The sequence below is a fragment of the Anomalospiza imberbis genome, chromosome 36 (assembly GCF_031753505.1).
Source record: "Anomalospiza imberbis isolate Cuckoo-Finch-1a 21T00152 chromosome 36, ASM3175350v1, whole genome shotgun sequence".
NCBI classification, from domain to species: Eukaryota; Metazoa; Chordata; class Aves; order Passeriformes; family Viduidae; genus Anomalospiza; species Anomalospiza imberbis.
In genome coordinates, this window is record NC_089716.1 from 1,203,470 (window position 1) to 1,217,960 (window position 14,491).

Consider the following 14,491-nt stretch of genomic DNA (forward strand, 5'->3'; position numbering starts at 1 on the left):
TGTGCCACTGAACAAGTTTCATACTGTAATAACTGAGCACTGCTCATCCATTTAGAGGCTCTTTTGGTTATCAAAGCTTTAACTTGAGGGCAGACTGGAACAGTTGGAGATCCTGTTGTCATCAGGTTTTGGGCCTGGGTTCCCCTTAAAGCTGTGTCTGCACAATTCTGCAGACAATGAGGCCACTCCGGCCACTGGGTTCAACATTTTGGCCCAAGAATTCCTTTCGCATGGCCCTGTTTAACATTCACCTACAATTCCAGTTTCTTTACTGAGACTGGAAGAGCCACAGCTGAGGCATCAATATTACTAGGAAGAAAAAGAAATTAATTTATTTCAAACCTATCCCCCACAGCTCCTAATAGTGATTGGACAAATCATACCAGCTCAGCTTTCCCATTTATTCCCTAATAATTAAAACATTCCTTTACAATATTCCCCCGTTAGGTCTAATATTCAGAATGGATGGAGAGGCCCCTGTGTCCATCAGGAGAGGCCTCCTCTCGATGCAGACCCAGCCTGAATGTTCTCCAGGGCTCCAGTGTGGTGGGTCCCCGGTGGGATGGGAGCTGTGACAGCCCTGACAATCCATGTCCATCCAGGGGTGGGCTTGCTCCTCCTTAGGGTGCTGCTGTCTCTGCTTCCAGTGTCCCTGTGCCCTGCAGCTGGAGCCCTGACTCCTTCCCAGGGGCTGTTTGGGTGGGCTCTCCCCTGCCCAGGAGGGCAATGCCTCTGCCAGGTGCTTGTGGCCGACCCCGTCCCCTGGGTGCTGGGGCCCCCTTGGGCCCTGGGGTTGATCCCTGAGGGGCTGTAGGAGCTGTGCCATGGCCTTTGCCTTCAGCTTGGCCTTTTGCTCATCCCTTCTTACATTCAGCTGCTGTGCCTTTGTGCCCAAGTGCTCCAGGGCCTTCTTCTGCCGCTCCTGCAGCCGCGCTCACTGCCTGTGGGTGCTCATCCTCTGAGAGCTGCTGAGCTTTGTGCAAAGTCTTTCCTTTCTCCAGCGACCCAAAGCAAATGCTTAATAGAAAATCCTGATCCTTCCATGTACAATCTGTGTTTCCCAGATGTGTCTTTGTTTTCCTCCTTGTGCTCAGGGTCCCCTCCCCAGCCCGTATCGTATCCCAGAGCCGGTCCCTGTCCTGCCGCAGTGTCCAAAGGCGGCCCCCCCGGCGGGCAGGGCTGGCAGCTCCACGGGGCCGGGCAGCGGCCGGGGCGTCCCGCAGGCTCCTGGGGGCCGGGGGCCACTGCCGGCCCTGCCCGGGGCTGGTGGGGTCAGGCAGCGCCCGGCGCTGAGCCCCGGCTGCCCCACAGCCCCGGCCTGGCCCCGCAGCTCCCCACAGGCCCCCAGCCCGTGCTCCCGGTCCCGCACCTCTGCGCCCGGTGCTGCCGCTGCCCACCACAGAGAAACCCCTGATATCCTGACCTCCTTCTTTTCCTCTCCGGGAAACCCGGGATGGAAAGGATCTGGATCAGCTGGCAAATTCTGAGGATAAAACAGTGCTGAAAAACATCTCAGTCCTCTGTATTTTTCTCTTCCTCCTCTTCTCCATCATCCTTTTTCTTACCACATAGATTGCTCCTGCTGCTTCTTGCCTTCACCATATTGCTGCACACTGCCCTTCACCCGATCCCTTCCCAGCACACCAACACCATCCATCCCCTGTTGTCCAAATCCCTTCTCCTCTTCCCTTATTGCTCCCCTGGGTGTCCATGTCCTTAATTACCTCTGGGGGAATGTGCAAACTACCTCAACATTCTCCCAAGTGACCCTTCAGAGACATTTTGGGATCATCATCCCTTTGGCCAGGACCCCTGCCTGGCTTTCCCTTTTCTCCCCTCCCTGGGTGCCCTGCCATGTTCACTCCCCGAAGATCCCAGTGCAGTCACTGCTGAGATTTTCAGTGCTCTCTCCCTGCTGACTCTTCACAGACCCCCCTGATGTGTCCCTCGTCTGTCTCCTGGTCACTCCCGGGTCCCCAGTCGATCCCCGGTGCCGCCGCCAGCCAAGGGAGCCGATCACCCAAAGTGGGTGAGGCACCTTCAGCTGCACTCCCTGCCCGCCGCCCCGGACGGTGGAAGGAATTCCGGATGAGCCCCAGGGAGTGTGGGAAAATTGACATCAGCAGAGGTTTCTGTCCACAAAGCAGACAGAGGAGTCCTGTAAAAGTAATTTCATTCCTAGAAATGGGAGAGGCCATGGGACATTCCCCATGGGATCTCTGCAGTTGTTGGAGGACACAGCCTCCTTTTCATCCCAATTCTCCTGGCCACATCTCCCTCTCCCTTTCCCCACTGGCTGAAGTACTTGAGAGGTGCAGACTTCCCAATCCACCTAGTACATACTCCCTTCATATGCACCCCACTATTGTATAGCAGGCGATATTCACGGCTTTGTTAAGTGTTTGTTGTTCTTTGGGAAGTTCATGAATTGAGCAGGACCTTGGCTGAGCAGCAGTCTGTGTCGTCAATTGATAACATTTCCTGAAACCGATGGCTTCTCCTGTCACTTCCTTATGCACAGGTGCCTGTCCCTGTCTCGGAGCAGATTCACAGCATCTGTTTGTAAAGACACTTTCCTCCTGTTCCTTTCATGGGGGTCCCCCGTTTTCGGGACATCCCCCCTGGAGCAGGGTGTCCCCTCTTTGCTGCAGCCCCAGCCCTCAGGCAGAGCTCAGCCAATCAGAGCGCAGGGCGCTGATGACTCACCAGTTGCCAGGCAGACTCGCAGCTCCCAGCGTTCCCCACCTGGAGCCCACCTGCGCCCCCCCCCTCGGCCCCATCGCCCCCGCGAGGGGAATTTGGGGAGGTGGGAGTGGGGCAGCGCCAAGGCCGGGCCCCCCCGCGCTGTCCTGGCGGGAGCGGCTGCAGTGGGGACCGAGTGCGGGGCGGAAGCGGCCGAGAGCCCAGCGCTGCCCCAGCCCGACCTGCCCCAGCTCCATCCCTGCCCCTGCGCTGGGATGCTGTGGGTCTGGGGGGAAGAGGGAGCCGGCAGTGGGTGCTGGGCCTGGGGGCAGGAGGAGAAGGGAAGGAGAAGCAGGGTTGAGGAACAAAATGGTCAAAGGATGGACGTGGCAGGAGAAGGTGGGATTGTGCAGGAGAAGGAGGAATAGCAGGAGGAAGAGGAGTGTGAGGAAGAGCAGAGTCACAGGAGGAGGAGGAGCAGAAACAGGAAGCAGCAGAAGGTTCCACCCCTCCCTGTATCTGCAGCCTCCCCCCAGCCCCAGGAGCGCTGCTCCCCCCACATGCAGCAGGTGACTGCGGAGGGGGATCCAGGATTTTCACGGGGTGAATCTTGGTGTTTCTGAGCTTGCTTGGGCTAAATGTTGGTGCGTTGGTTTTATGTGGCAGCTGAATCTTTATCTTTTGGAGGAAATTATGGTTTTTGCTGAATTGTGAGGTTTGGGGTGTTTTTTATCTGTCTCTTGAAGTTTGCAGGATTTCTGGGGTGAATCTTGGTGCTTTGGAGGTTCTCACAGACACAAGATTCCTATTGACTTCCTGCGATGAAGTGGGGCAAGGAGGAACCTCCAGTCCAAGGTGCTCTCCTTTTGTTTTTTCCCCAAACCAGGATTTTTCATTCCAGGTTGTGGTTGGATGGAGGAGGAGGAAAAGCCCCGTATATCCTGCAGGAGGAGGGGCTGCAAAACCAGCCCAGGGAGCTGTGGGGAGGAAAGAGCCCCCGTGAGCCAGGAAGGCGGCCAGAGATCCAGCTGGAGCTCGGAGCTGGTGGAGAAGCCTCATGGCAGGGAAAAGCCCCACAAGTGCTTGGAATGTGGGCAGGGATTCAGCTTCCGCTCCTCTCTGATCCAGCACCAGAGGATCCACACTGGGGAACGGCCTTACGAGTGTGGGGGGTGTGGGAAGGGATTCAGCCGGATCTCCACCCTGATCGAGCACGTGAGGATCCACACTGGGGAACGGCCTTACGAGTGTGGGGAGTGTGGGAAGGGATTCAGGTACAGCTCTGGCCTGACCCGGCACCAGGTTATCCACACTGGGGATCGGCCCTACGAGTGTGTGGAGTGTGGAAAGGGTTTCAGGAACAGCTCTGGCCTGACCCGGCACCAGGTTATCCACACTGGGGAGAGGCCCTACGAGTGTTCCCAGTGTGGGAAGAGGTTTCAGACCAGCTCCACTCTCCTCACACATGAGCGGATTCACACAGAGGAGAGGCCCTTCCGTTGCCCCGACTGCGGGAAGGGCTTCAAGCAAAACTGCCACCTCACCATGCACCGGCGCATCCACACCGGGGAGAGGCCCTACGAGTGTGGGGAGTGTGGGAAGAGCTTCACGCACAGCTCCCACGTGATCCGCCACCAGGTGATCCACACTGGGGAACGGCCCTACAAGTGTGGGGAGTGTGGGAAGGGTTGCAGAGACAGCTCTGACCTGATCCAGCACCAGGTGATCCACACTGGGGAACGGCCCTACACCTGCTTGGAATGTGGGAAGAGCTTTGGTTGGAGCTCCGAACTGAGAAGACACCAGCGCATCCACACTGGGGAGAGGCCCTACGAGTGTGGGGAGTGTGGGAAGAGCTTCTCCAGGAGCTCAAACTTGACCCAACACCAACGGACGCAACACTAAGGAAGCCCTGCGAGTGCCTCGAGTGAGGGAAGAGCTTGGAGTGAGGGAAGAGAGTGAGGGAAGAGCTTTGTGGGCTGCCCCAGCTCCATCCCCCATGGGAGGATCTGGGCTGGATGATCCCCAGTGACCCCCGTTGGGCAGAGCCCTGGTGCCCCCGAATGGGGAATAAAACAGAGAGGAAAACAATGGAGCTGATAAAGGGGCCGAGATCTGAGGCCTGACTGAGCAGAAACTGTGGGAGACACAGACACAGTTTAAGTCTCCCTGGGCAAGAAGTGACCAAGCAACCTGTTGTGAGACTTTGTGATAAGATAATGTTCCCAGGTGCCGTGATGTCATGAAGAATGTGTAACCAATGGGAAATTGTTAGCAAACATCGAGCCCTGTCTGAGCACCACACAAGTAAAACCCTGTATAAACACCTGGTACCCTCAATGAAATTGGCTTCTGGTCTAAACTCGGCTGTCCCCGTCTCTCCATCGTGGATAAGCCCTGTTGTGGGTGATCCCCGTTGGGTGGGGGGAAGGTGTTGGAGGGATTTCTTTCCCTTCTGCTTGTGCTGCTGTGTTTGGTTGGTAATAAATTCCCTCCGTGTGCCCAGGCTGGGTCTGTTGTCCCCGTGCCGGTGCTCGGGGCGGGATCTCTGCCGTTGCTTCTCTCCGGTCCCGGGCCTCTCCTCAGCCAATGAGAGAACGCGATGGACAAGAGTCAGCCAATCAGAGCGAGCGGGGCTGATGACTCACCAGTTGCCGGGCAGACCCGCAGCACCCAGTGTTTAACTGGGAAGCTTTACTGGGAACACTGGGAGCAGGCGGGCGGGGGCAGAGTGACAACAGGGCTGGGGGGACACACGACCCCCCCAAAATCAGCGCGCGGACAGAGTGGGGGGTCCCGGCTGCACCTGAGGCCACGGGGAGCGGCTGCGGCAACTGGCGACTCAGGAGCTCTGTGTGCAGAGAAAAGGGGGTGACACCGGGCTGGGGGCCCCAGGGAAGGAGCACACACGCTCTGGGGGAGGGGGAACACGACCTCTGGGACCCCCCTGACCTTCTTGAGCAGGTAGAAGCCGAGCCCCAGCGCCAGGAAGAAGAAGCCCAACTCTGAGTCCCCGATCCCCGACAGCATCTTGCTACGGGCGACGTCCGGCGGCATCTCTGGGGGATCTGCAGGGGTCAGGACTCCCCAAAACCTCTCAGAGACATCCCAAGCCCCTCCAAGCACCCTCCCAGTCCCCCCTCCCTGATTTATTAAAGAAATATGGATATTGATCTAGCACCGATATCCACCTGTGACTGACAAAAACTCTCTAACAGTTTAAAGTTAGAAAGTGTATGTTTATTACGACGCTGGGCGGCATGCGGGATAGCTCCCAAATACACACTGCGCCCCTCAGGTGATTACAGAGTCCTTTTATCCATACAAGTATTGAATACCCAAAATACAAATACATATTCATCATTTTGGTACATCCCATTCCTTGCTTTGTATGCTAATCAGTTCAAAAGCTATTAAGCATGCGTAGTTTGTTCCTTGAAATGGGTTGGTGGTCCCTTTCATCGGGAGGGGTCCCAAAATGAGGAAGTAAATGTAGTCTTCCTCATTCTGACCTTTCTACCTTTTCAATGCAAATGTGACACATGAACCCTTGGTAGAACTCCCATTTCTTATCTGTAGTTGGTTTCGGAACAGAAGAGGCCCACAATTGTCTTATGTTCCTAAAAGCTATTTGTCAGTTTTTATATTCCTCATTACAAACCCAGCTAACTAAACATTGTGTTGACAAGCAATCAATTATTAGTTAACTACTAACTCTTAACTTCATCAAGCAATGCCTACCCATTTATTTTAATTAATTCCAATAGAGCTTATTTCTAACTAAAATCTTAGCTCTTCTAAAATCTCTAAATTTCTTAAAGTTTATGTTTCAGTGGGCACTGCTCACTGGATGGCCCCAGAAGTTGTCACCAGTTCTCCTTACGGCCCCAAGGTGGACATCTGGTCCTTTGGAATTGTGACCATCGAGATGGTGGAAGGAGAACCTCCTTACTTCAAGGAAACGAGGGCCATGGTAAGAGGCAAATTCTCCCGTGGTTGCAGAGGCCTGTGAGCACAGGGTGAGCCTGCACTGGGAGCAGCAGCTGGAGGTTTCTGCACATGGGGAAGGGAATTCCCAGAGGACTCGAGCCTCAACACAGACACATATTCTGCAGTCTCCAGACAGAATTTGCTTTGGGATTTATGTTGTTGCAGTTCTTCTGGCTGTGAGGATGACCTGAAAATGTGAAGCAAGTGCACCAGCTCTTTACAATGGCTGTGGCAGCACCAGGGTTTGGGTTTTTTGGTTGGCATAGAAAAATGAGCTGTGAGCAGCATCTCTGCCAGGGAGGAAAGTGCCCCTGGAGCTGGGGCTGGGAAGCCGGGGTCGATGTGAGCACTTGTGGGTGGGAAGGAAGCTGGCAGAGCGCTGAGTTTGCTTTTCCTGCAGGCTCGCGCTCTGATCCGGCAGAACGGGACCCCGCAGCTGCAGGAGCCCAGGCGCCTGTCGGCTCTGCTGCGGGACTTCCTCGAGTGCAGCCTGGAGCCGGACGAGGAGCGGCGCTGGTCTGCCCAGGAGCTGCTGCAGGTGAATGCCAAGCGGCTGCAGGGGAAGCAGCAGCGCCAGGGAGGGGTTTTCTTGTGGGGCCCCCTCCGATGGTCTCCGGTCTCGCTGCTTTCCACACGCAAAGCAAGCAGAATCCTCGCCTGGTTTGGCTTGGCAGGGGCCTTTCGAGGTCATCTGCACCTGGGGCCCCACAGCGAGCAGGGCCATCTTCAAGCAGCTCAGGTGGCTCAGAGCCCTGCCTGACCTGAGCTTGGATGTTTCCAGGGAGGAGGCATCTCCCACATCTCTGGGCACCTTCTGTCAGTGCTTCCCCACTCTCCTGCTAAAAAAATTCTGCCTCAGATCTCATCTGAGCCTGCTTCCCCCTCCTGAGTTTCAGACCATTTCCCTTTGTCCTGTTGCAACAGAGCCTGTGAGGAAGTTGACTCTGGAAAGTAACGGTTCATTTCTTTCTTTTTTCTCCTTTGGGCAGCACCCATTTTTATCATCAGCCAAGCCTCTCTCCAGCCTGACCCCTCTGATCACCGCAGCAAAGCAAGTGAGGCAGCAGTGGAGGAGATGAAGCACTGGAGGACAGATTTTAGTTACAGTAGTTAGTTAGGACAACTAGTTAGTTATGGTAGTTAGCAGTGCTAGTTGGTTAAGGTAGTTAGGACAGCCTGTTTGTTACGGCTCTTATGACAGCCTGTTTGGTATGGCAGTTTTTTTGAATAAAAACTCTCTTAAACCTCAACTCCCTTGAGGTGTCCCTTCCTTCTCCCTGTGTGACTCAGCTGCCCGGAGCAATGTGAGGGGAGAGCGGGCCCAGCCTCGCCCAGAGCTGAGCCCCAGCAGAGCCCTGGCAGAGCCCAGAGCAGCCTCGGCATCTGCAGAGTCAGCCTGGAAGGAGGCGCTTGGAGCCTTCTCGGCTGCACCCGACTCTTGGTTACAAACTGTGTGTCAGGGCTCACCCCCAGATTGGGGTGACCCTGAAAGATGGAAAAGTCTCTCCTCCCACCCGTGCCTACAAAGAAAGACTCAGTAGTCTTCAGTCCTCTGGTTTCAAGGTAGTTTATTGTATGTTATCTAAAAGATTTTCTTCCTGAACTGCTGCGGTCCGTTCAGCAGGTCAGACAAAGGCACACACTGACTCCCAGGGGGCTGGTGCCATCTTTTATATCATCCATGACATGTTGAATGTATATGGTTTTACCCCAATGCCTATCACCTATATTGAATGGTGACTTTCTACTCTAAACCAATCTGTGAGTGCCAACATCACCATGAACATGGAGGTAAGGAAGGAGAAAGAAGGAGGACAGGGCACGCCCAAGTCCCTTCATCTTAGAACTTCTGACCCCCATGTACAAAACTCAGACCCCTCTGTACAAGGCCTAAACCCCCCTGTACAGCACTCAGAAGTTCTGCCTTTCACTTTGTGACTACTTCTACAATAATATCTAAACTTGTGTGATTTCTTGTTCTTCCTGCAAGATTGGTAAATTGTTCCATGGGTCAGATTCAAAGCCACAGGGGTTTCCAGTTGCATATCAGTGTCTCAAATGCTTCTGACCTGGGCCCGGAACATCCAAGAGTGTCCAAGGGACATTCTGGGTTCTGACAAGAACAGGATAATGAGAAGTCAATGAAGAGCCTTGAATGCAGCTTTCCCCACGCCTCCCTCCTTCCAGCTGCACCTCCTCCCCCGGCAGTGCAGGAGACAGGGAATGGGGCCGTGCTCAGTTCATCCCCCGTGGCTTCTCCCTCTGCCCAGGGACAGGAGTCGTTCCCCTGCTGCAGCCTGCGGTCCCTCCCACCGGAGACTTCTCCAGGAACTTCTCCAACCGGAGTCCATCCCCTGGGGCACAGCCCCCCTCCAAGTGCTGCAGCGTGGGTCACTGTGCCACGGGGTCAGTGCTTCCAGGACAGGCTGCTCCAGCGGGGGCCCCTCTGTCCACGGGGTCACAGCCTCCTCTCAGGCATCCCCGTGCTCCAGCCTGGCTCCTCGAGGGGCTGCAGGGGGATCTCTGCATCCCCATTGTTATCAATGAATCAGTCAATTTAATAATTAGAGGAATTTATTAAATCAAGTCAAATAAAAATTGGACAAGCCACAAGTAAAACAGCGCCGAGCCAGGCGATCGGAGCTGGTTTCAGGCTATACAGCCCCGTACCTCTGGCAGTTCACAAGGTACTGATTCCACAGGGTTTTATTTTTATTGCTTTCAGACGTAGTAGGATTCCTGAGGGGTCTTCCTGTTCCCTCTCATTGGTCTTGCCCCTTTCCACATATTAATGCATGTTCTTTTCTTGTGCAGAGTTTTTCCCGGAATACTCTGCTGAAGTCTCGTTAGATGGCAATCCTCTCGAATATCTTGTTCTGGCTATGAATATTCATCTTATCAGTTCAATGCCTATCTTCTAGATGGAATAATCCTTCAGAGTAACCATCCTTTGAGACAGGAATTCATCTTGTATATATTGTTTTTCCTGTCACTTGATTCTATTTTTACAAGATACTGTATTTTTTTTAGTCCTGAGCACGAATTTATTTTAAATTATATATTACACCCATGGATATGCAGGGAGACCTCTGCATCCCCATGGATCTGCAGGGGAATCTCTGCAGCCCTATGGATCTCTGAATCCAGCACCGCCGTTTTAGGAGGCACCAGGAATAGGCTGAGCTCTGCCTGAAGCTCTTCTCACATTCCCCACACCCTTCCCGGCACAGGGAGAGTTTTACCTCCTCACAGCTCCCCGGGCTGGGTTTGCAGCCCCTCCTCATGTGGGACCTCTGGGGCTTTTCCTCCCCGTTGCATTCCTGCACCGTGGAGCCATTCCAAATGGCCTCTTCCACGAGGTTCTGTGTCAGGGATTTGTTCTCCTGGTCTCTGTCCACAGATCAGTGCCTGGAGCAGATAGGACAAGGAGAGTTAGGGACAGGGAAAAGGAAAAAGAAAAGGAAAAGGAAAAGGAAAACCAAATGGAAATGAAAAGGAAAAGGAAAAGGAAAAGGAAAAGGACAGGAAGGAAGAAGAAGGAACGAGGGAGGAAGGAGATGGGAAAAGACGTAGATGGATGAAGGAGAGAATGAGGAGAGGAAGCAGGGCAGAGAAGAAGATGGGATTTGTGTCCAGGCCAGAGGGAAGGGGAAGGAGATCCCCACAATCCATCCCTGGCAGGACGGCGTCAGCAGCGAGGTTGTCCTGCAGCCAGGGGCGATGCTGGGCTGGGAGATGGAGCAGGAGAGAGGGGCAAAGGGGCAGTGACTTCCTCCTCACCTGCCTGGCTGTCCCAGTCTGTAGCATCCTCGCGCTACCAAGGCCCTTGGAGCGTCCGGCACTGATGAGCCCGAAGCTCACGGCGACTTTATAAAGCTGACAAAGTAGGCAGGATGGGTCTTTGTAGGATCTCCAGCAAACTGGTTTATTGGAACAGGAACAGGGCACAGAGCTGAACAGGGACCAGGGACAAAGACAGGCTGCAAGCTGAGGGCACAGGGGCTTTTTATATGGGGTAGTGAGGGTGGAGCTGAGGGTCAGGGTCCAATGGATATGGGGGAAAATGGTGCAAAGGAGGGGTTAAGGGTTGTGTCAGCTAATAGGGAAACAGAGGCAGAGAAATGCAGTAAACTTGGGCCAGTGGAGGGACAGAGAGAGGAGAACATTCTAGGGACTAACCAAAATAGGTGACAGGGGTTGAACTGGGGTAATTAGGCCAACGGGCCAATGGGGTAACATAACTTTACAGAAATCAGCATGTGCCTGCAAAGATCTATGGGAGAAGCAAGCTTCTGCCCATAACCTTGAAATCTATTCTTGTTTGGGACCAGTCCTCCACAGCTGAGGGACTGAGATTCTGATGGTAGGCTCCTGGGCCTCCACACCAGTGCATTTTCCTTTTCCTTGTTTTCATTGCAGCGTCATTCTCCTCCACCCAGATGAAATTGAGGATTGGCAATGGCTTGCAAGAAAGCAAGGGGTGAGTACCTTGGGTATGGTGAGAAATGAGCCTCATGCTTTAGAATTTTTAAAACTTTAAGAAGGCATAATTAGAGACAAATCAATAACAGCTCTTGGTGCTTGGCGATGGCCAGAGGCACACTGGTTAACAATAGCAACTCTTCTAATCTACTTTTTCTGTTGTATTGTTCAAAAACATATTGATAACGATTATACATATTCAAACATTTCTTTGAACTTGTTTACTTGTTCCAGGAACTCTTGAAGTTGGTTTGAGCCCCAAGCCGCCTTTCTAGAGTACGTGCAGGAATTGTGGATTGTTGTTCTGAGGGTTGTGTGTCACTTCCTCACAACAGCCCCCTGATCCCTGGTTTCAGCTGTGAGTCTGCAGGCCCCAAGTTGGGCAACTCCCTGGGGGCTCCCCTGGCAGGGGAGACTCTCCTGGAGCAGTTCTGTGTCAGGAAGGAGAGACGCATTGGACTTTTTTGGTCTTCAGCTTCTGTTTATTGTTACCTTATCAAAACTTCAGCACACTGTCTGCACCAGACTCTGCGAGCAGGAAAAACAGCATAAAAATAGCCAACAATCTCTTGTTATAAGGCATTTTGAGTCTAATCAAAAACTACGCTACCCAATTAAGATGTGACATGTTGTTTTGTCTTTTTATACCCCTGTAGGTGTTCTGTAATGGTTTGCCCCTTCACCCCCATTTTCTCCCCATGGTTTCACCCCGAGCTTTCCCGCCTTTCCCTCAATGCCAATCTCCCTGAAAATGCTCAGTCATTCCCATGTCCCCTCCCTGGCACCCTGTGCATCACTTGGTTCCCCATCCCGCTCTCCCAGAATCTTCCTCCTTGGGCAGAGTGAGTGGACGAGGGGCAGGGGTCGCTCCCTTAAACTTCCCCCATTGGTTTGTGTGTCTGTCTGTCCCTCCGCCTTCCACTCCCCCAAATCCCCCCATTGGGTGGTGGGGGTCCCTTCCCCCTGGTTACCATCCTGGTACTTAAGACAATTGTGAGAGCCTCGAGAGCGTTTTCGGCTGTCGGGACAATGGCATTCGTAGCTCCTCAGAGCTTGGATTAAACTTGAGACTTTTTTCCCGGCCTTGAGTCGACTCCCTCATTATCTCCTCAGACACTGCCTCTCCTCCTTACAAGGCAGACAGAGAAGCGCTCTGTCTTAGCCACTCCCCGAATCTTCTCGAGAAACAGGGGCGTGTCCCCCGCAGCTGACTGTGCCTCGGTGGGGCAGGCAAAGCCAGGGAGCTTCAGGGTAGGCACGGCGGCAGTGACACCTAAATTATTTTCCTTTTGTCCCAGGTTGAAATGCAAGATGTTATTAATTTCCCATCTGTGAGAAGTTTCTTCTTACCTTTTCTACCTGCTCCTTATCTCTTATCTTCTTATCTTTCCCCCCACCCCGGGAGGATATCTGTTGTTAATGGCCCATTCAATGTCACTGCATGACTGTTGAAATTACATCATCCCATTGTGGGATGCTCTGCCCAGAGGGAGGAGACAAGCATTTCCTGACTGAATATAATCTGGGCAGTTTACCACTGGGAACAGCTGGGGTTTCTCCAGTGCACTGTCAGAGGAAGATTACACCCTTCTACAAGACCTGACAGAACCACATCGGCCACTTTGGGAAGACTGAGGCCATTCCAGTCTGGACTCCCACCACCACCAGCGTGTCAGGTTGTATTCTGACTCTGTCAGCGGTTGTTTTCTTTCCTTTTGTATTATTGCATGTATTTAGGGTTTTTTTCTTTCTTTTCCTAAAAAATTGTATTTCTGACTTGAAGTCTCTCACTGGCTTTCCTTTTCAAACCAGAACACCTTTCTAACCCAATAACTGACCCCCAAAGACCCGCAATGCACATTTTTCTACCCAATTACAAGATACCAGCTAACCCAAGGAGAAAAAGGAAGAAGAAGAAAGAAGAAGGGAACTCAAGACAACACCCTATATCCTCCATCTTGAACCCATCTATAACATACTAAAAATCCTAAAACCTAAATGTCTCACCCATGTGACATACTCCACTACTCTCTACAATCTCTACAATCTCTTTCACACTTTTGTGGTTTCTAGTTTACTGTGAGGCTTTGGAAGTTTTCTCCATGAATGAGGGTCAAAGCCAGTGCTCCCCTGGGGATCAGGACACCCCAGAGCAGACAGAGAAATATTCCCAGTGCCCTGGGTTTCCACATCAGCAGGCGACAGTTATTGACAGTCGAAGGGTCAGCGGCAGGGGTCCTCATCACACCCGTTCCTTAAATGTTATCTGGCCATGCAGACGGTTTTAGCTACTTCCACAAGTACTTTAAATCAACATTAGCTGTTTCACAAATATCTCTGAGTTATTCTTATCAGTTAGTTACAAAAATAAAAGCATTAGTTATTATTTCACAACTGCAGCTACTTCTGCAAAAGTCAACATTCTATTGCACAACACGTAGCATCCACTTCAATACTTTGCAAAAGCCAAAACTATAATGTATGTTTTTCACACTGTCCACAAACTAAAATATCATCCATGAATGATGTTCTGAGGATTTGAGCAACACAGGGGCCAGGGCACTGGCCACAAAAAGCTGACAAATTGTACGACAGCAAAAGCAGTTAAAAGTGATTACAAACTGTCCTACATCAAAATCAGCTCATCTTTCATGTTGTGATTAGGAATAAGTTGCAGAAGTCAAGACAAAATAGCAAAAGCCACCAACTACATAGTTCTTTATAACAAACCCAGGGCAGGTTTTTCCCTTGCTCGGAGCACTTGGGCCTTCCCCGGGCCCCTTCTGCCCTCTTGCAGAGCCGGTGACATTTTCCACCACCCACAATTTGTAACCCAGAGTCGGGTGCAGCCAAGAAGGCTCCAAGCGCCTCCTTCCAGGCTGACTCTGCAGATGCCGAGGCTGCTCTGGGCTCTGCCAGGGCTCTGCTGGGGCTCAGCTCTGGGCGAGGCTGGGCCCGCTCTCCCCTCACATTGCTCCGGGCAGCTGAGTCACACAGGGAGAAGGAAGGGACACATCAAGGGAGTTGAGGTTTAAGAGAGTTTTTATTCAAAAAACTGCCATAACAAACAGGCTGTCATAAGAACCGTAACAAACAGGCTGTCCTAACTACCTTAACCAACTAGCACTGCTAACTACCATAACTAACTAGCACTGCTAACTACCATAACTAACTAGTTGTCCTAACTAACTACTGTAACTAAACGCTGTCCTCCAGTGCTTCATCTCCTCCACTGCTGCCTCACTTGCTTTGCTGCGGTGATCAGAGGGGTCAGGCTGGAGAGAGGCTTGGCTGATGATAAAAATGGGTGCTGCCCAAAGGAGAAAAAAGAAAGAAA

The 14,491-nt window shown here is 52.5% G+C and overlaps 2 protein-coding genes and 1 pseudogene across 2 annotated transcripts in view; 1 reads left to right on the plus strand and 2 right to left on the minus strand.

The window, feature by feature from the left end:
• The window catches only part of LOC137464098 (uncharacterized), a 1,364,046-nt pseudogene that overhangs the window by 1,195,610 nt on the left and 153,945 nt on the right, over window positions 1–14,491 (minus strand).
• LOC137464097 (zinc finger protein 3-like) overlaps window positions 1–14,491 on the minus strand; it is a 208,821-nt gene that overhangs the window by 16,728 nt on the left and 177,602 nt on the right. The window lies entirely within an intron of this gene.
• Window positions 3,533–4,653, plus strand: LOC137464104 (zinc finger protein 3-like). Its single transcript, XM_068175412.1, has 2 exons — window positions 3,533–4,320; window positions 4,489–4,653. Exons 1-2 carry the CDS (start codon window positions 3,595–3,597, stop codon window positions 4,585–4,587), a joined length of 825 nt encoding a protein of 274 aa, XP_068031513.1. The 5' UTR covers window positions 3,533–3,594; the 3' UTR covers window positions 4,588–4,653.

What these genes read in the sequence shown, in the direction of transcription:
- LOC137464104 (XM_068175412.1), top strand. Translation starts at nt 3,595, where the DNA reads ATGGAGGAGGAGGAAAAGCCCCGTATATCCTGCAGGAGGAGGGGCTGC. An exon ending in CCCACGTGATCCGCCACCAG is followed by an intron (nt 4,321 to 4,488) that starts GTGATCCACACT and finishes AGAAGACACCAG; the next exon opens with CGCATCCACACTGGGGAGAG.